The following is a 26,624-nucleotide window of genomic DNA, read 5'->3' on the forward strand; positions in this document are numbered from 1 at the left end:
GATGCATCCTTTAACAGATGGCCAGTCTGAGCCCACCAGTTTACAGCACCAATATGCCCTCCCTGGCAACTAAAGTATTCACATTTGTCAGATCAACCACCCAGTTATTTCTGCATGTGTTCTCATGATCCAAGAGAATTTACATTTCAGTTTATTGACACATAAACTGTTCTCAACTCTAATGTGTGTAGCTTGTGAACAAGCACAAGTTTTTATCATGGTATGGATTGCTATCTTACCATTCTAATTGCAAAAATTGCTTGTTCAATATTGTGGGACTTTAATCTACAGTACACTAATGTGGAAACCTGACTGGAAGAGACAGTCTGCATCTAAGCTGTTCTGCAACTTAGAGCTGATGATGTAATGCTCATCAGATAGTTTCAAGGGACAACACTTACCATATTGGATCCTCAAATAAATACTGGAATATTTTTCTTCAATAAACTCTAGATTTTTTTTTTCCAGATTGTAGGGGCTGTGTGTGAACCTGTGCCAGAAGGACTGTACTCTGAAAAAGTCTCACTTACCATTAAGAGGTAATTACTCATATTATTTCGACATCCTGCTGTAAAGATCTTTTTGTTTTGTATGCTTCCAGCAGAGATAATGTGACAGTTTGCAGACTTTAGCAACTGCCAGTATTTGTCTCTGAATAGGAAATATCTTTGGATTTAAAGAGAAAAAGAGCTATCTCTTTTGAAAAAAGAGTTTAAAAAGAGTTATCTCCATCCACACATGGAACTGGAAAACTCATACCAGTATAGTCAGGGCATTCATTTAGCCAGTATAGACTTTATATTCAGTACTGAAATTTACATTTAACAGTATCGGTGCTGTAGTTAATTCCCTACACATAATGTTTTTTCCAATAAAAATCCAGAATCTGAGTAATATTCAAATGCAGATTGTGGTCAAGGAAATAACCCCGTTAGAATACATTATTTATAGATCATTGTATGATCACGTTGAAATTTTTTTTTGTTTATTTGACTGATGGAAATATGTTTTTCCCTACCTTATAATTCTTTTAGCACAGCAGCAGAGGTAAAAAAGTAATGGATGAAAAGATGAGCCTGTACTTGATACACTTACTCATCACAAATTTCTTAGCTATGTTTATATCTTCCTGGAGATAATGTAATGTGTAAGGCAAAATATAGAGTGAATTAGAGATTTAGTTAGCTCACTTGATTTTAGAAAAAAATCCCACTTAGTACAAAAACGCTTATACTTTCTCATTCAGATATTCAATTCTGTCTCTAAAAAGCACATTACAAAAAAGGTTTGTGTAAGGTTATAAACTAAGGTTTTTACAGTATGTTTTAGTGTACAGAAAGGTTTCAGTTACTTAAAGATCTTGTAGATAGAGGGCAACAACAGTAGATAATAGAACTAACATTTATGTTTAAGAGGTTCTGAAATTAATTTTAATGAAAATATTTAAATCTTTACATTTCACAAGAATTTTTCCACATATCTTACTAACAGTGGGAAGTATAAAGTGGTTTTTTTTGCTATTACTTTTAGGGGGATGTTGGTTTTAATACTATCTCTTACTATGGGTTAAATCTTAGATGATATGTCTAGATTTTTGCCTATGCTTTTTGAGATCTTTAGAAAGAATAAAATACATGAAAGGAAAGCAGTAATAATGAGATTTTAGTTATAATACAGATGAGGAAACATTAACAGAAAAGATGTAGTTATTTTCAAATGACTAAAACAGAACACATTTCAAAGATGAATGTTGTAAATAAAAAAATTCTTAATAATGATTTGAAGAAATATTGAAAGCTTCTTGTTGCAACTGTAAGTTTTCAATTAGTGCTATCATTGCTATTCTTTAGTATTGTTATTAAAATACAGTTTTATATCTTTACGCTACTAAAGAAAGTTTTGGAATCATAGCCATCAAATTCCTTCAGAGTTGAACATCTACCTACTTGGTGTTGAGTCATGCATACTTTCTAGATGCACAGGAGATGGATACAGGACTTACTAAAAATTTCTTCTAGCTTCCATTGGTCTTGGAACTTTTGCCCAATTTCAATGAATTAAAATAAAAAAAACCAAAATAAAATCCCAATGCAAATTATTTTTAACGGTGAAAACTTGCACCTCATTAAAAGAAATACAAAATTGAAAATAAAAAATATTTTTAAAGTTATAAAAATTAGAGAAATTAAGCAACACTTTTAAGCAAATTTAAACAAAGATATTAAAATAAAGAAGTTCAAGCATTGTAAAACATTTTCAAAAATGCTATTATGCATGTCACTTCTGTTTTACTTAGAACTGCTTTAGAAATAGTAAGTTAATCTATGATATTTTCTTTGAAGAGGAGTGTTGAGTTATATGTTTGTGTTAGCAGGTCAATGCTCCTGTACAAGAAAATCACAGTAAATGATCAGGTTTGTTGGAGTTAACAGGTTTAAGACACTTTTTAGTACATGCAGGACTGTCCCTAGAGCTTTCTTTTCCTACAGTGCATACAAAATATTCTGAGGATTTAAAAATAGATCTAATATATTATTACCATTACTAAACAGCTACCTCGGGTGCCTTTAACATAGACCTGTTAAAGTATTTTAGGTTGGAAGGGACCCCTGGAAGACTCTAGTTCATCCTGCTCAATGCAGATGCAATTAAATGTGACTGCTCACTGCTCAGGGCTTTGTCCGTGTCAGTTTTGCATTGAAGGATGGAGATTCTACAACTTTTCTGGGCTCTCTGTAGTGTTTGTCTACCTTTGTGATTAAAAATAATAGCAAGAGTAATAACAAGTTTTGGATCTATCTAGATTTCCCTGTGGTTTAGCTTATGTCTCTTTCCTCTTGCTATAACACTGTGCACCCCTGAGAAGGATCTGGCCAGGCCTTCCCATTATTCAGGTAGCAATCAGATCTGAGAACAGGTGGTCCAGGTCCCTCTGACTACTGCCCTCCCCATGTATCCCTGCAATTCCCTGCAATTCATTGTTCACAAACCTTTGGAGAATGTATTCTCTCCCATGATCTAGGTCATCAATAAAGACATTAAATAGTACTGACCCAATATCAGTCCTTGGAGAATGCTACTTCCAGCCACCAGCTGGACTTCGTACCACTGATGGCATCTCTTTGAGCCAGGAGGTTCAGCCAATTATCTTCCTAGCTTATAGTCCTTTAGATACTGTGGGATATTGTGTCAAACAAAAGTCTTGCTAAAATAAGGCAACTCCCAGCATAATTTTCTCTTTCTTTGTCCTCAGACAGTAATCTCATCATAGACACCAATCATCCTAGTCGGGTATGACAGCTGTTTGGTTAATCCATCCTCACTGTTCCCAGTCACCTTCTTGTCATTTTTGTGCTTGAAAATTGCTTCCACAGAAAATTGATCTATTTTTCCCAGAGACTGTGGTGAAGCTGACTGGCTAGCAGCTTCCTGGATCTTCCCTCTTGCTTTTCTTGGATATGTCTGTGATATCCAGCTTTTATCCATTTACAGGAATCTCCATTTGATCGTTTTAGACATGGCAGTATTGACCAATTGAATCAGCACCCTCAGACTGTTCTCATTTGGTCCCATGGGCTTGTCTACATCCAATTGGCTTAAATGCTTTTTCACTGTATTTTCTGCTACATAGAAATACCTCATGCTAGTAGATTCTACAGGTAGGCTCAGAGATCTGAAACACTTATGGCCAAATAGTCTCAGTGGAAACAGAAGTAAAAGAGGGACCAAGTGTCCCAAACTTTTCCATGTCGTTTCTCACTAGGTTGCTTAGTGGGTCCACATTTTCCGTAGTCTGTCTTTTGTTGGCCTTTTCTCTGCCTTCCACATCCATTGCTAGTTTCAACTTCTTCAGCTTCAGTTGAGGTTTGGCTTTCCTAACTCTACCCTTTGGGCAATACCTGTATTCTTCCTGTGTAGTCCACCCCTGATTCCCACATGCAGAATTGGGCTGTTCTAGTGCTTTGAGATGTCCCTGAAGATTACCTTGCTTTCCCAAGCTTTACCTTCCATGGCAGCCTTCTGTGAGATTTTGCCAGGAAGATCCCTGTATATGCTGAATTCTGCTCTCCTGAAGTCCTGTGTTGTAACCATACAATCTCACTTTCTCACTTCTCTCAGGATTTTGAACTCCAGTCTCTGATGTTTCCTCTAAGATCAAGAGGCTGCTGTTGATCTTCACATCCCCACCTCTTTCTTGGCTGTCTGAGAGGAACAGTTCTAGAAAAGTGCCTTACAGCTCCATCAAGAAATTGTCATCAACAGATTTCAGAAATCTCCTGATTGCTACACTCAGCCATATTACCCCATCAGCAGATATCAGGGTTTTTAATTGGCCCCAATGACTATAAGTGTCTGGAATCATGAAGCTTCTTCCATCTGTCCAACAAAGGCTTCATTGACTTTCTCTCTGATTTTGAGTAGTTTATAGCAGGCATCTATCACAATGTCACCCATGTTGGTTTGCTCCTCTGATCCTCACTGATAAGCTTTTGACTGCACATGTTCAGGTGCTGGACTGCACCTGACTTTAGCTTTTTATCCTCAGTGATAGAATTCAGAACACCCCCTCTGTTCCCTGCCCTTCACACTTGACCCCAGTGCACTGTGGTCACTTTTAGTGTGTTCAGAGTTGGCACTAATAATGTTATTTGTGCCCACATGAGCAGCAAGAAGTAACAGCCCAAGGGTCAGGATGAGTCTTGGTAGTATCTCCACAATGTCCTGAATCCAAGCAACAGTCATCACGTTCATCAAGTTAATAACGTAGATGAATATCTCTGTTCCCCCAGCCTCAAACGACCATCAGCTACTGCATCTTATTGTCATGTGAACACTTGATGCAGACTCACCTGCCTCTAGTGGGTGCTCCATTAGGCCTTGTTCTTCCTCACCTGTTCCTAGGTTGCTATACATCTTCTGCAATTATTCTTCTGTAGTCAGAGGAAAAGCCTTCCTTCTCTTGGTAGCAGTTACAAGTCTTCAACCTACCTCCTCTTGTGAACCTTCATCCACTGCTCCTTTTGATTGTGAACTCTAGATATTCCTTTTTCTTTGCATTGTTCTGAGAGTGTTGTCTCTGTGAAGATCCTGGCATTCTCTGTAAATCCTCCTGACAGAATGCTCCTTTCCTTCACGGCTGCTTTGTCCAGTGGTGTAGTACCTTGACCAGAGCATAATCCCCACGAGGCAGGCCCCATCTCCCCCATCCCAGGAGGAGGCCCCAGGCACTCCTTAGTGTGTCTGGGAGTGCACAGCCACAGTTCCCTGTATTGTTTGGGTCAGTGTCAAGGATAATTGTTCCAGCCTATGCTGGAGGCTGTGCTGTGGTGAGGTAACACCAAAGCTGCCCATCATCAAGCTGTCACAGGCAGGATGAGAGAGCAGTGCTGGCTGGCATAACTCCATAAATACCAGGGCAGGAAATCAATGGTTGAAAATGGTTTTTTAGAAACAATAGACAATGTTCTTCCTGTAGCTGCTTGACTCCTGATGCAGAGGCATGTCCAGACATAGTGTAGGTCAGCTCACTGCTGTCTGATGTGATGATGCAGTACCTGGATGTTTTATACACCTCTCATCTCATGCTGGAGAAGGAACTGGATTGGGAGAGGAGACAAACCCAGCAGTACTTCATGGAGGCTAATTGAAATGCAATAGCCTATCACCATCAACTTTCATTTTATCACAAGTAAGTTACATGTATTAGGCTTTATTTTTTGTTATTGTTGTTTGCCATATCTGAGAAAATAGGATGCAGAAAAGTAGAAAATGAATCAAAATTAAAAGACCCATCGACCCATCCTCCTGTAACAGTTTTCCATGCAGGCTCTTTTAATTTATTTTTAGCAAGGTGATCATTAATATTTTTTTTGGATGTTCTTATGCAGGAAAAATGACAGTATCTTAAAATCCAATGTCATTCTATGTTGAAAAATGGCATTGTTATGGAGGTTCTTATCTTACAGTTTTGATAATATCTGATAGCATTTAATTATTATGGCACAGTTATGAGTGGTTTGTGAATAGGAGAATATACACTTGATTAGGGTGGAACAAGTTGATAATCTTGTGTATGACTCATAAACAATGACACTTAGAAAATTGAACCTACAAGAATAAAATTTTTAATTACAGACTGCAAAATACAGACCAGTGATGCTGATAAGGTATTTGTTCTTGTTCTCTAACTCTCTGACACAGTTCTGCAGAAATACCATTCTTCCATTTGCTTCAGGCTGTGTTTTAAGCATTCTTCTAGAAGAACATCAGTAGTTTACATAAAATATATAACCTCAATTTATTAAAAAATATAAGGACAATGTTTTTGTGTAGCAAAACTGCCCTTTGAAAATTGTGATGATAATTGCAGTATAAAGTTAAAATTTACACAGTCCACTCTTGTCTGTTCAGATATTGCATCTCTTAGATTCCTTTTATCAGGGATTAATAGCTTGTACAAAGAATCTCTGTGTAGTAAAAAGGTTTTCTGGAGCACCTGGTCCCAAATATCCTAGTCTTTGCCTTCCAAAAATAAGTAACTTGTATCAATAGTTAATGTTTTTTCAGTTTTTTGACCTATCAGTCTAAGATCATTATTCATATGACACCATTTTTTTCAATAAAAAGAATGCCAAAACCTACCAGCAAATTGTAACAAACCACTGCCTTTTAAAATGTAAGAAGTATTGGTTTGAAAGAAAGATACAGAGTAGGATTTGTAACTTAAAACACTATAAGCAACTTTTCCCATGTTTTTCATTTAAATTTTCTTAACCTACAGATTTGCAAGATTGTTGTATGCCATTATCTTTTGTATCTTTATATAGTAATTTTCTTGCATAACTGTGATGAAATTTGCCTAAAAATGTGCTATAGATTAAAAGATGCTAGAGTTGGGATTTTGATGCAGTTACTGTGTCTTTGAGAAAAAAAATGCCCTACCCACATATTTGTGAGATATGATAGAATGGATAGTTTTACATAGAAATTAGAATACTTGTGTTTTGTATAACTACTTGGAAAATACACCTATCTAGAAAACTGCCTGTGTATTTTGGGTGATAATGGCTAGTTTTCTCAAGGAGGAAACTGCAGTTCTAGTTACAATTGATATTTTATTACGTATATCAAAAGAATAAGAAATTCTGACAAAGATCCAGAACTCTGAAGAAATGGATGGGAATATAGCTTAGTAACAAAACCTAATTTTGCAAATTGTTTAAAATAAGAATAAATCAGGCTAGGATCTTTCAAATTTCAGGGCATGTTACAGGCCTTAGAAACAGAAGGAGCCATATGGTTTCTTTCTTTCTGGTATTTAGGAAAACTTTATAAAGTTGAAGGATTTCTAATAAATAAAATAATTAGTCCTGAAAAGTTTGCCTTTTGGAAAAAAAAAAAAAAAAAGGCTATGTCCTGACTAAAAGTGCTTGGAAGAATTTCAAGCAACTGCTCCTGAAATAAAACCTCTGTGAGATGTAGACAGCCTAATTCATCTTATTCAAGGCCCCAGCGATTCCACACCCAAGTAATTTGTCATTTTTCCATGGTGTCAGAGAATTCGGTGTTTCTGCCATGTAGTTTAATGTTTTGTTGAAGCCAGCTAGCTTATACTTTGCTTTCTCTACTGAAATGTTCTTATGGGCTCCTTTTTTATCCCAGCTGTGTTATATTGTGAATGTTTCTGAAATAAGGGCTGTACTCGCTGTCCTTGTATATGGAACTGAAGACCAGAGATCTTTTGGAGCCAGAGTAGAATTTGTTTTAGAAGTAGTTTAAAGCTAGTTTGGTAGCTGGTAAATAGGCAACTGGGAGGCAGGTCAGTAGATGATGAAGTACAGTTAGTTACCTTGTGTTGTAAGTATAGCATAAAATCCATGCTTGAAAATAATCCCAGTAAAAAGAATCGTCATCAGCTCCCCACATAAATTCTTATGTTTCTTAGCTTTCTACAGAAATTGTTTGTTAGAACAGAAACAGATGTAGGGGTGGCAGGTGTTTGATAGAGTTTGTGTGTTCAGTTCTGAAAGGTTAAGTTTGCTGACATAACACATGGTACAGAAGACCCAAACAAGTAAGAATAATGGCAATAATTCTTATTAACATTAATAATTCATGTTGCACTTTCATTTCAAGGTGATAAATATTATATTTTCATGCTCTGGGTAGGAAGAGGTGGAAAGGAAAAAGATAGTTTGTGTATGGTCACCAAACAGATCAGTAGCAAATTGAATTTTCTGTGTTCCAAGGCAAATATAAGTCTCAAAACAGTAGTTGATCTAACTAATGAATTGTCTTTCTAATATTTTAATTTGAAGAGATGAGTGTTTAGCCAAATAATAATTTGATTGCTTTTTGAAGTATATAGATTTGAAAAATGTATTTTGTCTGTTTAGAAAGCAGTGAAAATAAGTCACTTTTATTATTTCAGCAATGTCTGTTTCATTACATGGGCATCATCCATTATTGTTTCATTTACTGCATATATCCTAAAAGGTTTTCAACTTTTCTATCATTTTTAAATGTAATATATATATATATACGTAAAACAATATAGAATGATGAATATTCAGTTAAGTCCTGTCTTTTTAATGTGGTAAAGTGTAAGTTTTGTAACTGGAGTCCATCACCTAAAAATATATGACAAAATATGAGCCATTTGTACTTTCTACTTCTCTGAGAATATATTAAAAATGGGCAGACATGGTAGACTACCTGGATGGTCAGAACAATTTCCTTTTCTCAGTTTATGTAGTTCTTCTCTGTGCATAAACCATATGTCACATTCCTTCGCTATGCCTCTCTATGTTCTTTGGGAATTTAAGCTTATTTTCATTTTTGTATCAATAATGTCACTAGAATAGGCATTTCATTTTTAAATTCATATATGCAAATCCATGTATTCAGAATAAGTTCCCAGTTACTCAGAGTAATGGGGGATGATGATGCTTAGATAATGGGAAAAGTAGGTCCAATATGTTTTTCTGATTTTAGTGTGATCTCTACACTTTTTGGAGTGTCTCCCTGTTCCATGTTAGTTGGGGCTAATAGGGAGTCAGAATTCATTAACAATGCTTGATCTGAGCTGGTTCATTAAAGTTGCCCTTAGCTGAGTGCTTTGTCCTAGTGTTCAAATGCATGAGAATGCCCTTAGCAAGGCTGTTCTCTGCATTTTCCTGTTTTCACACTTGAACTTTCCTTAACCTAGCATGCTGGAGAGCATGGCATAAGGATCACAGCAAGTCATCTTCCATCTAGATAGGACTTTTAGCTGCAGATCAAGACTGGGCCTCCCAGGCTAGATCTGTAGGTATCAAGATGTTGTGCTACTGGACTAGGTTGGTGCTGACAGAAAACATACTCTGGTTATTCTTCTTGCAGGCAGCTTGGCTACAGCCTATGCTAAAGTCTGTCTAGCTCTCCTGCAGAGAGTGTTCAACTCTTTGTTGTCTGAAAATAGTAAACAAAGCAGTGTAGCTGTTTTCAAACTATATGTAAATGAGTAAATTTAAACTAAAAACCTGACCAAACCTGAAATAGCTGATGCAGTTTCCTGAACTTTATCTGTGACATAAACCATCATACTCTACTTCTAGATGATTATGAGTTGATTGTATTTTGTATTTTTGAGGATCACAGCTATATGAAGGACCAAGAAACACAACATAATTTACTTGTTTTTTCACCTAGTCATTTTCCTCCATGTCCAAATTCAGTTCTGCTCTGCTGGCAATTGTTGTGCTAATAATCATGTTAGTTTCTAAGCATCACCACATGCATTACAAAGTAGTACTTAATTAGCAATTCAATTTGAATTAATCAAGTTCTTTTGTTAACTCAGAAAAAGACATAAAGATTGGATTAATGTTCATTTTAATTTCCTTTATGTTTAGAAATAGATTTTGTGTCATTCAGTGCATAAAATATTTTCCTTCTTAAAACCGTGTGTGTGTGCAGGAATTGCTTTGGTGTTGGTTAAAGCAATGAGTATGCTTGGGTCTATAACACATAGCATGCAACAGGTTATTAATATTTCGGTAATTATGCTAGACTAGAATATTAAAATATTTTTATTAAAATTATCACTAAAATTTGTTAAATTTTTATAAAATAAAATAAAATAAATTTTTTATAAAATAAAAATGTGGATGGTCATGATTTCTTTCTTATTCTTCCACCTTTCACTCCATTGTGACACCATTCTGTTCTGCTATTTATGTAGCAGGTACTAGAACTCATGTATAAATTTAAAAAATGTTCATGTGATTAAAAGAAAGGAACCTTTTTACATTTACACTATTTAAATTTGGAGAATAAAGGGAAAATACAAGAACTGTTTTGAAGGTATAGTCTTTTTAAGAGTTGCTGAATGTTTAATTTGTTAGTGCATAAAAGCTTTTTAATAGAATTGCTGAATGTAAGGGAGGAAGAGTTGTCAAAGACTATCTTATCCATTTCCAAGCCTTAGAGTTACCTGTCACTCCTGACAGGTATTTGACCAGTCAGTCTTAAAAATGTCATGATATAGAAACAGTTTGGAAACAGCAGAAATGCAAAAACTGTCTTTACAGTCAACAATCTTATGTCTGATTGAGTCTTCTTTTTTTTTTTCCATATGAAGATAACATCTGCATTTAGTCTGATACTTGCAGAAAATTTTGGTCTTTGCTTGAATATAAAGCAAAAGCTATATTTATATATATTTTATATATATATTTATATAAAGCTTGAAAGGCTTTATACTTCATGCACGTCTGGTTTCCAGGAGATATTAGATTGACATATGCCTGTGCACGAATGGGATGTATATGGCACTTGAAATTTGCAGACCCAGTCTTCAATGTCATATAAGGGCTCTTATAGCACTGAGTCCAGAATATCCCCAAAAGCTGTCTGCTGTGTGCATTCAAACCTGTTACATAGTGTGTGAACACATATTTCTCCCTGCAGGATCCCAGATAGGTGTGACAGTTAAACACTTAATTACTGAAAATTTCCTCCCCACAGTGGAAAGATGTAAAAGTTATGTATGGTCTTTCTCTTATGTTGCATACCCCCCAGGGTTTTTTTTCTCAAAACTTTATTTGACACCAAGTGTCACTTTGATTGACACAGCTCTGTGTATGATGTATATGCTGCAATATGATGTATGATGTGAATGTATCACAATCTGGGCACTTTTAATAGGCACTCTATCTATCCATTATGCAGATTATCATTGTAATTCAGTGACAACATTGAGTAGTTTTGGAACAAGGTCAAAAAGGAACCTGATAAATTGTGCTCACTACCCATTTTCAGTTTAGCAAACACTCAAAGCAGTTACCAGGTTGAAAACAATTTTTATGGCCAATTGTTCGGCCAACTGATCATGATTTTGTCTAGCTCACACTTCCTAGCTTTCTTCTAGGATGTTGTAAAAAACATTGTCAAAAACCTTGCTAAAACCCACATATGTAACATCTACTTCTTGTTTCTAATGCACAGGAGCTGTTACCCTCTTACAGAAAAAGATGTATTGGTTTAGCCTGTCTTTTTCCCTGCCAAATTCATGTTAGTTATCACTTATTTTATTGATAGTTTACCAGTGTAAATAGGTTGTAATTTGTTTGGTTTTTTTTTAATAGAAATTCAATTCACTAGCATAATGCTGTAATTGTAAATGTCTCTAATAAAGAAGATTAATTAAATGCTGTTTGCAAATGCCACTAGAGAGCTCTATATTTCATGAAGACAGAAAAGTTAATTATTCTGGACAGCAGTATAACAAACCAGAACTAAATAAAAGATCAGTATCTTTATTTTATTTCTACCTACTTTTTTTTTTTTTTCTAACAGATTCAACAGATTCCTGTTGGAAGACAAAACCAAAAATTCAAGTTTCACTTTTCTGAAAACAAAGTATATCTCAATTTTAAAGTGTTGATAGTTACCAATGAAGAGATAGAGATTGCAAGTATACAGGATCTGAATGAAGACAGAAGTTTTCTTCATGGCTGGGATATAAATTTCCAGAGATGATTTTGCTCAGTAATACCAGTAGATGAATGCGGGAAAAAAATGTTAATTGGTTAATAATTTGAACATTTTTTGTGGGGGACCTCTCCCCTTAGCTTTCCTTTCCAACAGTGTTTTTTTATACATGAAGGCAGAGTTTGTTTCAACAATTAATCTGATGAATGGGGAAACTGAGGCACTAGTTTATAAGGAAAATGTGAAAATAAACTGTATCAACTAATGGAGCCTCCAGAGAGATTTGTAAAATATTGAACTCTAGAATCAAGTGTAGGTATGCACACAGTTCAAATGAATAAATATCAACCTAATTCCTTTTTCAATGTTTGGGAAATTTTGAATATTCCAGTTGAATAGATTTCTTCAAAAGATAAGCATCTGTCTTTCTCCTTATCTGAAAGAAGTCACTCTGAGGCTTCAAAGCATATGAAAATGATTGTTTCAATGTGTTGGAGTATACATTTCTCCATGATCTTCTCAAAAAATTATGTTCTTTATATCCTTTTATCTTTATGTAGGTAATTTTGGTCCCTCTCCTATGGTGAGCAAAAGATTGAACATGCATCCCATTGTGTTCTAGTCAGGATACTTTTGTTCTTCTAAATCAGCCAGTGTCCAACTAAGACGAGAAAAAGCAATAGTACATAATGGCACTTTTAAAGATTAATCGCTATTTTCTAAGTGGAGTAAAGTATATCACAGCAAATTTATTTATTATTCTCAGATTAGTAATGAAATACTAAAGTTTTCTATATTCAAGTGCTGTGTAAATGGACAGGACCAGATTTTTTTAAAGACAGATTATAACTTTACAGTTTATATAAGTATTTTAACATTTTAGGATATGTTCCACAGATCTTTGAAGAGTTTCTATACTAGGTCTGTCCATTATTTTTAGCTTGAGGTCTGTGGAATTCCATTCAGACATTTCAAACAGGTTTCCTTTCTTAATGGACAGTAAGATCTGGCACAAGTTGGTATCAGCTGGTTTTTTGATCTTTTTCCCCCCCTCAGCTCCACCTGATTTACAAGCTATTGTTAACAATGAGTCTTTTGTGTATGAGGTTCAATATTGAAAATGTTGAAAGGAGACTTAAGTTTGAAATATCCATGCAGTTTGACCCTTGTCTCTCTCTGCTTTGATTCCTTTGATGTGGAGCAGGTGAACTGGCTCTCTTCAGCAACTGTGCACTGGCTGTTCAGGGCACAAGAAGTGTGTTCATGAGTGCCAGGACTGGAGTGGTCTCTTAAAGTCAGTTAGAGAGTCATCGTTAGTGCTTGTCATGCCGTGCTACACTGCAGTCACTGCTATTGTGGCATCTCGGACAAAACCTCAGTCCAGTACTGAAATACAAAGTGACCTTTTTCCACCTGAATTTAAAGAGAAAACCTTGACAAACCATGTCTTGGCTTGTTAGGAATTTGGGACTAGAACAAGGCATAGGGAAGCAAATAGTTGAAGCAGATCATTATGTAGACAGTGGTATGTATAATCAATGCTCAGGGATTCAGTGAAGTTTCTGAGGAGAAAAATTCTAGTGTGCATTCACTCTGCTGTGTCCTAATGAAGTCAAAATACTTCACAGGAAAAACTTTGAAAGAATGTTGTCTTAGATATAAGACAAATTGTCTTATGCAGACTTGGTAAGAATATAAGCATTTATGAATGTATTATCTTCTGAAATTACTTTAATATTAAATATACTAATTTGTTTAATCTGATACATTTATATAATTTATCTCCTGTCCTCCTTTATCATGCTTTACTTTGACAAAATGGAGTAAAAAGAAACATGACTTTATTTACACACAACAAAAATAACAGAAATAATATGTGAAGATTTAGAACAATATGAGATCATAGAAACTCTTCCTTCAAAATATGTTGCATTAAAATAGAAGCAATAGCAGGGACTGGGGATTTCTATTCATTCCAGAAAAACTGTAAACATTGACAGCAGCAGAGGCAGAATTTTATATGCTTCAAATAACACACAAGATGAGGCATTTAAATGTTACAAGCAAATAATTTGTATTCCTTGTTTTGATTTTCATAGCTCTGCTTGGATAATGCCAGTAGCATTTGGTCATTTCAGCCTCCATGTCCCTCTGGCATCACATCTGTATTGGTTTGGCACAGCCTGGTTTAGGTAGCAGGGGGCCACAGAGATGCTCCTGTGGGAAGTTGCTGGAAGTGTCCACCATGTCCAGCAGAGCCAATGGCTGATGGCTCTGAAGATGGACAAGCTGCTGGCCAAAGCTGGGCTGGTGAGGGAGGCTCTAACTCCTCTGTGATGACATATTAGAAAAGAAAATCAAAACAAAGTTACAGGTTTTGTTTCTAGTCAGAGAAGAGGAGGAGGTGAGAATATGTGAGGGAAACAACATGGAGACACCAAGGTCAGTGGAGAAGGAGGGGCAGGAGGTGCTCCAGGTGTTGGAGCCAAGATTCCTCTGCAGGCCCTGGTGATGACCATGGTGAAGCAGCTGTGTCCCTGCAGCCCATGGGGATCCATGGGGGATGCAGAGATCCACCTGCAGCCCGTGTGGGAGTGGATGGATTCCTGGAAGAGGCTGTGATGCAGTGGAAGACCTGGTGGAGAGAGAGGGCCCTTGTTTCAGGCTGGTGCAGCCTGTCCTTAGAGGTCTGCACCCCGTGAAGAGTGACCCACATCGCAGCAGTTTTGGGAGGACTGTTGGTCTGTGGGAGGGACTCAGGTTGCAGCAGGTGCAGCTTGGCTGCTGCCGTGAGTATGGACACATGCTGGAGAAGTTCACAGTGACCTGTCTCCAGTGGGAGGGACCCCATGGCCTCACAGGGGAAGGACTCCTCTCCCGGAGAAGTGGAAGAAAATCTGGGTGATGAACTGATCAAAATCCCCACGCTCTGTCTCCCTGTGCTGTCGGTGGGAAGGAGGGAGGGGCTGGGGCGGGGGGGGGAAATGGTGTTTTAAGGTCTTATTTTACCTCTCATTATCCTCTTCTGATCCTGATAGTAATAAACTTCACTTTACACCTAAAGCTGGGCCTGTTTTGCCCTGGAAATATTTCTCCCAATCCTCATCTCACTCATGAAGCCTTCATTAATTTTTTTTTCCTTGTTCTTCTTTTGCCCAAGCTGTGGCAGGGGAGGGTGGGAGGGCAACTCTTATAGGTGCCTGGCATTGGGCCAGTGTCAAACCATGACATCATTTCAAGTTCACTTCATATTTCACTACTCTCTTGGCTGTTGTGCAGGTTTTGCATTATCCAGAACTGGGCTGCTGTTATCAAAGTTGGAAGAGAACAAATCTACCAGTGCTTGTCCCGGGAACCTACTACTTTTGTGCAGTCTACTATTTTTCCTTTGTTCAGTATTTGCTTCTGCTCTGTCATTTGTTTCATTTTTCTCACTTTCAGTGCTTGTTGTGAAAAGATTGTCATCAAGAACAAATAAATTGTTTAGTTTAAGAGTTTGAAAGTCTTGCTCTAAATTTAGAATCAGCCACTGAACTAGGTACTGTGCAGTCCTGGACTAACAGCTAAGTCTAGTTTTATGTGTGCATGCACAAGTGACACTTCAATTTTTGGATTTTCTAGTGAGTGTTGGAAAAGGACAATATCTAACGTTGCTTTTTTGTTCTTGCTTGTCAGAAAAATTATGAGAAGTTAAGTCTGCATCATAGCAGCAGTAGAATAGCCAGTTGTAAAAGCGAATTTTCAGAAAATAATGACCTTCCAGTTGACAGCTGTTAGTCTGCACATGGAAAAGACGAGGAAAGAAGCAATCCTGGTAGAGGATGACAGGACTATGGAGAAATGTAGACATTAACAAAAGAAGCATCAGGTGCTATCATGCTGTTCAGAGGTGTGTGTGTTCTTTGTTTTCATTTATATGTGCAGGTATTTTCTCTGGATGACAGTGAGATAGACATAGTGGACAATTCAAGCAGCTCTAGTTCAAATAATTTGGAAGAGTCTGCTATTGGTAAGATTCTTCAAGAATGAACTGTACACAACTTTCTAACAGTAAAGCATTTGTTTAGTCTAATATATGAGAGTATTACATTATTTGTCACAAGTTCACAATCTGTTGTTACCTAAGAAAATCACTGTGCCTCTGTGACAGCCATGTCTACTTTAATAGATTTGATACCACCAGGACTTTGTGTAGCTTGTCCACATATTTTGGAGTAGCAGCTATGAAAAATGGAATATTATTTGGCTTCTTGAGAAAGAAGGTGGTTTTAAATTTAAACATAAGATGACTAATACTGATAAGAAACAGATGGAAGAGTGTGAACAAGAAAGTTGAAAGAGGTAAGCTTTGGCTGCCTGGAAGAATCTACTGAATGCAACTGATGGAATACATAGATTTTAATTAGGACAGAATTATGTGACATAACACAGCATGAATTCTGCTTATAGTTATTTATGGTAATCAAATTGGAAAGCACCAGCTGTGTTGGGTGTTATCTTAAGTAACAGTTTTTTGGGATTATATTTCCAATTCGAGAATTAAAAAAAAATAAACTCAAAAAACCCTAGCAACTAACCACTATGACTTTACTTGCTAGATTGTGAGCTACCATGACCTACCTATTAAATGCAATGGGATTCTGATTAGTGAAAATCAAAGCTCATTTTATACTAGAAAAAAAGAGATGGGTGTTAGATTTAAGCAAAATTTAAGATTTCCATTAACAAAATATAGGGATGATTTAGATGTACTTTTAGAAGGTAAAGGGAATGTAGTTGTCTGAAGATTAGAAAACAGCATTGCTGCAAATATCCCAGGATTCAAAAAACCTAGAATAGCATTATTTGTTTGTAATCCTATTTGGTAGCTATATTTTATTTTATATTTTGGCCCAGGTACTGAAGAGCACTGATGAGCTTTTTTACTGAAGCCATGAGTGCAGAGCAAATAATGATTTGGTAATTCTACTTAAAATCCATTAAAATGATTTGCTAATTGTAATTGGATAGTCTGCCATTCTGAAGGGTAGAGGATCTGTGGCTCGCCAGCTTTGAGATTATTGTCAAAGTTTGCTTAAAAAATAGTAATTTTAGAAAGCATTTTTTGTGGCCACTTTCTTGTGCTAAGAGAGTAACAGGAGAAGGCTGCAGGATAGAGGGAAGCCTTGAATAACTGTGGGAAGGGACTGCATAGAATTAAGCTCTTGAGAAAAAGCAGCTTCCAGGGACAAAGTTTGGTTCTATGTTCATACTGAAGAATAACACATTGTGTGTCTCACAGGAATATAATTCTTTGTGGGCTAGTTCAGCATTGTGCAAAGAAATTTGAAGCCTTTTTGTAGTTTGTAACTCACCACACCCAAAGCATTAGTGGTAAGGATTTCCTTGTAGTTAATTTTTCTTTGTTAAGATTTACACATTAACAAAATATCAGCTTTTCCTAATATTTGAATATTACTGTGCCATATTGCCATAGTTTTAATTAAATATTTTATGTGGAAAGATCCTGTCAGTTCTTATCAGTCCCAGTAACTTTAATCAGCATTTCTGGAAGCCATCCATTTTTCTCCTAGCATAGAGTCTAATTATTATATAGATACTTCAGGATTGCTTTTCCAGAAAAATAACTCTACAGTCTTACATTCTTAGATCAGCTGTAGTTTCTACTTCATGTTGAAGTCAGTGTCATAGATCAGCTGTAATTAATGTTGGAAAATGTTTCTACTTTTGAGGAGTAAAGAAAAGATAACTTAAAAATATTATAAATTCAGGATAATTGGGAATTGCTTGAAAAATGTTCAATTCATTAATAGTAAGTGGCTAACAGAGTTAGAATTATTAGCCATGGTTTTGTTAAGCATGTCAGCATTACCGGGGAATACGTGACCAACTTTGATCTACCTAACTTGGAAACTGCTAACACGAAGATGAGAGTTTTAGTTCCAGGTATGTTGATTAAGATTGTGAAAGGATTTGTCTAATTGTGCTGTCATCACATCATTCTCAGAGAAAATGTGTTCATTCTAATTTCAAACTAGGGTGGTACTTTGCAAAAAGGTGTGAAATGCTGAGCTGTTCAGTAGCGCAGACACTGGTATGGATTTGTCAGTGTAATAGGGGGAAGCTTTTTTCATAGTCCCATATTGTCATATTATTTTTAATGACTTTGCATACTCAGTGTTTTTTAATTGTGCTTTTAAAAAAGGATTGTTCTGATTAGTATAGAATGTATAGACAATGTATTTCTACAAGACCAGCTCTTTTAACAAGATTTCCAAGTGCAGGGTGTGTAGATTCTGGAATAGTTTCTCCTGGTACTTGAAATGATTAATCCTACAAGAACAAGATTCTGCACATTTCAAAAGCATAGAGGCAGCAGTGACAGATGCATTTTTCTTTTCCTGAAGTAATTATAATTTCAAATTATGAAGATTGTCAGAGGATAGGGACATACTGAGTCAAAAAGCTGTGAAGAATGATGCGATGGTAACAGTTTATTAGTTGGATTTTTTTTCTTAGTTTAAAATTACAAGGTTCACAACTTTACCTTAGCATAGTCATATTAAAGGGGTTTTATTTTCATGTGGCTTACAATGTAACCATATCTTCACTTCTGTTGGAAAAACCAAATAGCAGGAAAATATGTGATATGTCTTAATGCATAGTAGTCCAGTAGAGCTGATGTGTCAGTTGGGTGAGAGTTGAAAAATTTACTTTTTGTCTGGAAATGCTCTTTTGGACAAAATTTTTTGTTTTCCCTAATCATGTTAATTTTCATCACAACCAGGACAGTGTCCTAAATACATTGAAAGACAATTCTATGTGAAACATGCTATTAGAAAACCCTGGTCTATGGCTTTATGTACTCCTAACCTTCCTCCCAATATAGAGGTAGCATGCAATAGATTCTTTTCAGAATTGCTCAGCCTTTTCAAGAGATTAGGAAGTCTCAAAACACTGCCCTTTTGTGCAGCTGTATCTTGTTTAAAAGTTTTCTCTTACCTCATAATTTCATTTATGCTTCCACTATTTGGAGTGGAAACATGAATGAAATCTCTGCCCTTATCTTGTTACCAATAAGCAAAGACACTGATATTCAGGATTCCTTTCCTGTAATACTATTCAAAGTTACCATGTAATGAAGACACCACAGATGTACCTGAACAATATTCTAGTGATGCAACTCTAAAATCTAGAGTCTCCTATATCTTTCTTTGACAAATGTAAGTGGTTTACCCAGTGCTAGGGGACTTGAGTCTTGTGCAGGTAATGCACAAGTTGAATAACTGGGGATTTCTAGAACTAGGATACTCTCAAAACAGGAACTCTGCATGTTTTATGTAGCAAGTGATTTGGCTCATCACTTAGGTAATGAGTTTAGGTCATCACTTAACTCCAAATTTAATATTTTTGAGGAAACATGTTGTGAAATAAACCCCCATTCAGTAATGTAATTTGTTTCCTGGAGCCTGTAATTTGGGCCACATTGCAGACAGCTTATATCTTGGAAGTTCTGTGGTCACAGAGATAAGCCTTGTTGATTTGTTTTTTGTTTGGTTGTTTTTTTTTGCTAATGGGATTTTGTTGAAGACATCAGCCAAGACCTGGTTTTCCTATATGATGTCTGAGTTTAGTTTGAAATAACTAAAACTTCTGTTGCTATACATGGAATCACTGCTAGTAAGAAAAATCTTTGTTGTTTGCTCTGCAAAACAGCTTAATTAACCTGGTTAGGATTGTCCATTCCAGTGTATAGCCATTTGAAGGGCAGTTTACTAAGAGTATTTTGAATTAATAAAGGTAATTTCACCTTACTCCTGAAAAGATAGTTGAGCTATCATTCAAAAAACCACTCCTTTTGCTTCCATTTTATTCAAGGAGATGTACTGAAGTTCTCTGCTAATACAAAAATTTTATTCAATTTTCCAACCAGTCTGGTCAAACTTAGAAAGGTTTTCAAAGATACCATTGAAGTGAAAGTTAAAGCCAAAGCAAAAGTTACTATTTCTCAGGTTTTCTGGATCTTATCTCATGTTACCAGCTCTTTCCTTGCAATTGCCTGTTTAGGTGCCTCAAGAGCAGAACACTAAACTTCATATGAAAATATATTTGTATAATTTTTACTGATGTCAATGCATGTTAAGAAGTTAAAGTCTTAGAAGTTGCTCTAATTACATCAACTGCTAAAGACCAAAGTAGCAGTCAGAGAAATTATTTATGCCTCATTTGATACTTTTTTTAATGTCCTCAAGGAATCTGCATAGAGCTACTCAGAACAGGGAGGCTGATCAGAATGAAAAGCTTTGGTTTTTGTGTGTTTCTTTCACAATCTACAAAGAATGGGCATAAAACAGAAAAGAGATGGAGGGTTTGTATTTAATTCTCCTTGAGATTGTCTTGAGCTGAAAAATGCCCTCTTGCAAGGCATTTGAACTGAACATATTGCTCTTCCTATCCATGTCAAAGAGGTAGCCATGGCAAAAGGAAATATGTTCCAGGGAACCCTGAGCTGAACATCAGGATACACTGTGCGCTCCATGACTTACATGGGTTAACTTGCCTGCACATTGTGCTGTTTCTTACTTCCTGACTGGCTTTGTATGATTAGGATAACTCATACACAGAAGACTAGGGATTATGAATAAAGTCATTAGTGTTCCTTGAATATGTGGGTACACATGAGTGTGTTTGTTACAATGATTTTTACATGTTTGAGTCCCCTTGTGTTTAGTTATTAAGAAAATTATTTCCCTGTGTTTTCATAGTGAGTAACATAATGAGATTCCTCTCTCAGGTCTATCTGCTCAGTGGGTCTTTAGCTTAATAATAAGCAATAAATATAGGCCTGAAGGGTGTTTGCTATTGTTTAGTGATGTTCATCATCTTTGGGGTTTTGGTTTTTAGCATTAATAAGTATTTTCCTAACTTTAGCATATGAATCAGAAAATATTGCATCTCTGCTGTGTACAGTCAGTGGTGAGACAGACTCTTTGGTGTGAAATATTGTGCACTTGTAAATACACTCATAAGATGGCAGATTAGCAAATCAAATGTGGTGAGTCATCAAACTGATCAAGCAAATTTGGATATGAACCTTTTACTGATAAGAGATCATTTATTTGAAACAGCCAAAGGGTGAAGTATTTCAAACCAGATTTTATCTATGAATACTTGAAAAGGGGGGTTGTTTTTATAAAATTGTAGCAAACATCTGTGTTCACTCTTAGCTTTCTAGCCAAGTGGGTTTAGTTACAGATTTTCTTGCAGATATTCACATAATATATTATGGTATTTGTTGTGACGGAGTGTCTGAGGTTGTAACTCATAATCCTTACCCCAAGCAACATGACTCACATCCACTCAGAGCTTCTAGTTTTGTATTTGTGTTATTGTGTCTGTGTCCTAAGCAGGTAAAATACCTGTTCCTTGAATAGGCACAATAATATTTTTCATTTTCTTCACTTTCTAAGCTGTGGGCACTCTCTTTTTATATTCTTCTGTCTCATTAACAAAGTTAATTGAAGAACTTTTGCTTCTCTGAGGGCCTAGTTTATTTGCTTTTATGTAATTTAGCTGCTCTTATCAAATAATCTTTTGTGCTAGCTACCACAGAATTTTGGTATCTGTTTTGCTAAGCAAAGTATCAGCAAAGATTAAAATGTTGTTTCTTTCCCTTTCATTCTCTATATGTCTCTGTGTCTCCTTTTTAGGGAGATGGATTTGGCCTAAAGATGTATAATTTCTTTTGGTTTTAAAGCGAATTCAGTTTGACAGATGAAAGCCTCCTTCAGATTTTTTTTTTTTTTTTAATTCAGAGGATCTCAGAAAAGTAGGAAAAATATTTCAGAGTCCAACACAAAAGTGTCTTTGAACATGAAAAGATGTAAGACTCTCAAAAATATGTTTGCTCTACAGTTGCTCAAGAACTAATATAACTGCTGTAACACGACCAACAATGGGAAAATAGTTTGACATAAAATCTTTTATTTTCTTATCTACTGATTGAGTGATTAGATGCCTCTGTTCTTGTTTAGTGATAATGTTTGTGATGTTACCAGTGTGGAAAAAATCTCATATAGACAAAGATGCAGGCCTTTTATTAAAATATATTAATTTTGTAAGAGTATCCTAGTCTTGCTACTCAGACTTTCAGTTAGCAGAATTATATTTTCATTAAACATACACTCAATCAAAATGAGATACCAGGGTGGTCTCAAATTACCATCCAAATTATCATCAAAAGAATGGTTTTACAGGAATGATTTAAGAAAAATGCATAAAACTAATATTTGCTTTAAGGCAATGCTTTCCAAGTGCATGAATAATAGATGTCATCAAACATTAGCCTTCCTTCTACACCTTTTTTGGCAGTATGCAATAAATTATTTGAATGTTTACTTTCAGTTTGATAGCTGATTAGATGTTGGCCCAATAACTGGTTATACTGCTGCCTTCAAGGTCTTGACTTCAGTAGGATTATTTTAAAAAAAAGGTATTGCATATGTTACTGCATATAAATAGGCAGCCAATGGCCTGGTGGCAGTAAAAATCTGGTGGACATCTAAGAAAGTGGGCAAATATTCCATCTCCTTATCCAGACTAGAGACAATGTTGTGGCTATAGTGGTAGCAGAAATTGTAACAATCTAATGCAAATCCAGGTGCATATTCTGTGGACATTTAGTCAGCATGTGTAGTTACTTTCTGTAACAATTTTCTAACATAATTTATTAAAATACTCTGTTGGGCTGATATTTTTTATGATGTAAGCAAATTTTTGATACATCAAACAGCAACTTGATAGTCAAGTTGGGGGTTTGGGGTTTCTTTAATGCTGTTTTTTAAAAGTTATTTTGACACCATATCTGGGAATAGAAGATACTAACATGCATGTTGTATGTTTCTTTTAAACAGAAAATAGTATTTATGTGTTTGTTTCAGCTTTTTTATACTAAGTTTTAGTGCTTCTGAAAGACAGTCTCAGATAAGGTAGGTGTTTATTTTTTAAATATAGTTGTCATTGTTACTATCAATTACAGTTGATAGTTTCACAGTGGAACTGTTCCTCAAGTTCTTTCATGAAACATGTCTTTGGTTGCTTTTACGGCTTCATTTTACCTCACCTAGGACACCAGTTCTGCTTGAGGGTATTGTTAGAGGATGTTTCCACACAAAAGCTTTACATGATAAATAATTGTAACAACGGACCTTGCTATTGAAACTTAAACTGACATCAGTTGATTAGCCAAATTCTTGTTTTATATTTTTAAGCAGATGTTTTTCCACAGAAAATGGTGCTTGTGTATTTGATAGTTTAGAGTATGTTGAAGTAGTGTAGAGTCCCTTGTTCCTTTGAACTTCTCTGGATTTTCTGTATAAACATAAACACCCATTTCATGCATTTTGGAGGCCTCATTTCTACAAAAAAGAAACAAACAGAAGCAGAATATGTTATACCATCCCTCTTCTGAAGATCTTCCTTTTTTTTCTATTTCTTTGGTAATGCACCAAATACATTCTTGATTTATTTTTTCTGATCACTTTGGCACCACCCTTATTCAGAAATCCTGTTAATTATTTCTTCATTTCTGCTTTTCTTTCATATCTGAAAAAAAAACCAAAACAAACTCTCAAAATCACTCTTGGCTGCATCTTCCTCTCAAACAATTTTTTCATTTTACCTTTAACTTAACCAGCTAAATATTTATAATGATAGAATTGATTCTTTTCCTATGTTTCTTCATAGACCCTGTTTGAGTCAAGTGCAATATTTTATTTTTGCTTTCAGAATGGTTCTTAGCATAACACCATCCAGTCTGCCATTTATCCCTTCCTAGCCTTTCATCTTTTGCAGCCCTGTTGCAGCCTCCCCCTGTTTGAGCATTGCAGAAAGCACATTTTCTTTCTCTTTGTAGAAATTCACTACTATACAAATCTCTGCCCCTCACATATTCATCAGCAGTTAATTTGTAACGACTCCTTGAAACTGTAGTTTCCACAAAAATAGATAAAAACTCTTGCCGTACTCAGGCTATTGTGGCTGCCATCCATCAGGACATCATGTTTGTTCTTTCAGTTCCCTGGAGTCTGTGACCATTTTTTATTGCTTATCTCAGCTAGTGAGATCTGCTGGCTGGGAAAGTAATTGTCCAGAGTTTACAGAAGGATCTAGCATTGAAACACGGAGATCTATATTTCTGACGTTGAGATATTGCTATCCTGGTGATGTAGTACCAATTTTTTCCCCACTTTACAAGTACTGAAAAAAGGAACGACACTTTTATTTAGTAGAAGTCATTCTATTTTGGACATACAGAGTAAACCAGCCTTTAAAAAAGCATAGCTGTAAACTAGTGAACTTGGACATATTTCCTTTAGAGGAAGCATGAGGAGGAGTCAGGGAATACTGGTATTTTCTCTACAATCGTTGATGCCAAATACAAAACTTTTTTTTTCTTTTTTAAATTTTTTAAAAAATAATGATAGATTATGTTATGGTTTTGGATCAAGACTGTGATCAGGTAATTTCGTGCTTGCAAGAAATTCAGACTTTAACTTAAAACTAATGATTTTCAAGGTTTTTTGAATATTATATATACATTATATATATACATTATTCTCCTGTTGCATATACAGTATTTCCTCTTTTATTTCTTCCTCTTTATTGCCTACTGATCTGCTTTTGAGAGTACCTTCACTCAGCCACAGGTCCCATACTAAGAAAATAAAGTATTTATTCATGATGAGATGCCAGTTTCATAGTCTACCAGTCATAGCTCTTTGCAATATGAAATATCATAGCCATCATGCCATGGTTTTATTTATAATGGTATTTTAAAATGTTAGAAAAAGAGATAATTATATTTTACATCCAAATATGTTATCTGAAGTATCATTAAGGTATTTCTTAAAAGTATAAATTCCAATAGTGAATCAGTAAGATCTCATTAATTGTCATTATCCAGGTAAATTTCTGTGGAATGCAATGGGAATTTCTCCTGTAAAATGACTATTTCATACAGCCATTGCTAATTATAATTTATTTATACATCATTATCGGTGAAACAAGTTTTCCATTTGAAGTACTTTTCCTGAGAAGTTTCACACCCCGTAAGTTGCTAAAATGGGATTGCAAACTGTGTATTGAGTTAAATAATATTTAAAATAAAATTATTTTGATCAGTTAAGATATTGATCTTCACAAAAAAAGTGATTGTTGTCTGTACTAAGTTTTATTTTACAGCTTTTAATATAAAAACTCTATTAAGAATTTTAATTATGCAGTACAAATCCAAATTTGATGTCAACTTTCTGTAGTTTCAGTGCTGTTTGCTAAAGGGTGCCATAGAATAACAACTCAGTTTAAACATGATGTCTGCGAGCTATAATGAACTACAGAAAAACATTTTAGCCTTTGTTGATATTTTCAGTTCTGTGAGTAAAGTGGGCACATCCATTAGCTTTTGTCAGTGATGTTTTCCTTTTGGATAAAAGTCTTAAAAGCTTTGGTCAAGTCTGCAGCAACCTATTCACACATGTTCCCTCATCTTCCAAATAATGCTATACTTCTGTATTAAAAAAAAACCCAAAATAAACAAACAAGGAACTTGGAGTAGTCTGGAGTGTATGGACTTCATAGGAACTCCTAAAGTCTTTGAAGCATACAGGTACTACAAGCAGACATTAAATCTGGTCCTCCTAGACTTTTAAGTCACATTGTTGTTGTCATACTAGAAAAGAGAAAAAGCCCCACAAGTTGAATAACAGAGCAATCCAAATTATGTCTTACTTGGTCATTGCTGTTTGCTGTTATCATTCTAAACATATTTCTATTCAGAAAAAAATAATTTAAGGCATATAAAAGAATAGACCCTGATTTATTTACTTTTGGTTTGTAATACATGCTACTGATGGGAAAAGAGGAGACAAATACCACAGAACAGGGAGCAGTGAAAAAGTGTCAAAGTGAAGATTTGATGAGTGTTTTTAACATAACTGAAGATTTTAAGGTAATAATGTCAAAACCACACTGGGTTCCTTTGGGCCTTGAATATATCAGTATTGAAATAGCTGGTAGATATGAGAAAATGAAGCAAAAATCCTAAATCAAAATTGTTCTTCTGGTGGCTATAATCAATTCAATAGGCAATAATCTATATTTTAGATTATTATAGCATGGCTTCCACTGTCTCTTTGGGCAGAACCAACTTAGATTATTCTTTAAGTGACTCAGAGGAAATGGAAAACTCATTTTCCTCTTACTGATTATGTAGAGAAGACCTAAGGAAAATACATCAAACTGAATTTCACTTGAGTTTCTCAAGACATCAGCCAAAAGGCAGTGCAATAAATAACCCCAGCAATATCAATGATGTTGTCTCCCTGATCCGACTAGAAATGTGTCTCCCTGTGGTAGAGAAGGATATTTATCTGTATCACTTTATTTCTGTGAGAGCATAGTTCAGATCTGGAGGGTCTTTAGATACTAATATTTGTGAATATCTTTCTTCTTATTAAAGTAGCCAGCCCAGAAATTCAAAAGTAAAAAAGTGGTAATAGTTCTGTTGTGGACTAGTTAACGTTGGTATTTGGATTTCATCACCCTCTCAGTAGAATTTTTAATCTTGACATAAGATCACCTTCAAAAAAAAA

General features: G+C 35.5%; 1 protein-coding gene across 1 annotated transcript in view; it reads left to right on the plus strand.

Annotated features, from left to right (window-relative positions):
- The window catches only part of NEK10 (NIMA related kinase 10), an 86,474-nt gene that overhangs the window by 51,980 nt on the left and 7,870 nt on the right, over positions 1-26,624 (plus strand). Inside the window, 7 exon segments of the mRNA XM_077782206.1 lie at positions 1-74; positions 469-539; positions 5,477-5,693; positions 15,649-15,834; positions 15,898-15,982; positions 23,965-24,034; positions 24,609-24,774. Coding sequence (XP_077638332.1) covers positions 1-74; positions 469-539; positions 5,477-5,693; positions 15,649-15,834; positions 15,898-15,982; positions 23,965-24,034; positions 24,609-24,774 — 869 coding nt within the window.

Source organism: Lonchura striata, chromosome 1 (genome assembly GCF_046129695.1).
Source record: "Lonchura striata isolate bLonStr1 chromosome 1, bLonStr1.mat, whole genome shotgun sequence".
Classification (NCBI taxonomy): Eukaryota; Metazoa; Chordata; class Aves; order Passeriformes; family Estrildidae; genus Lonchura; species Lonchura striata.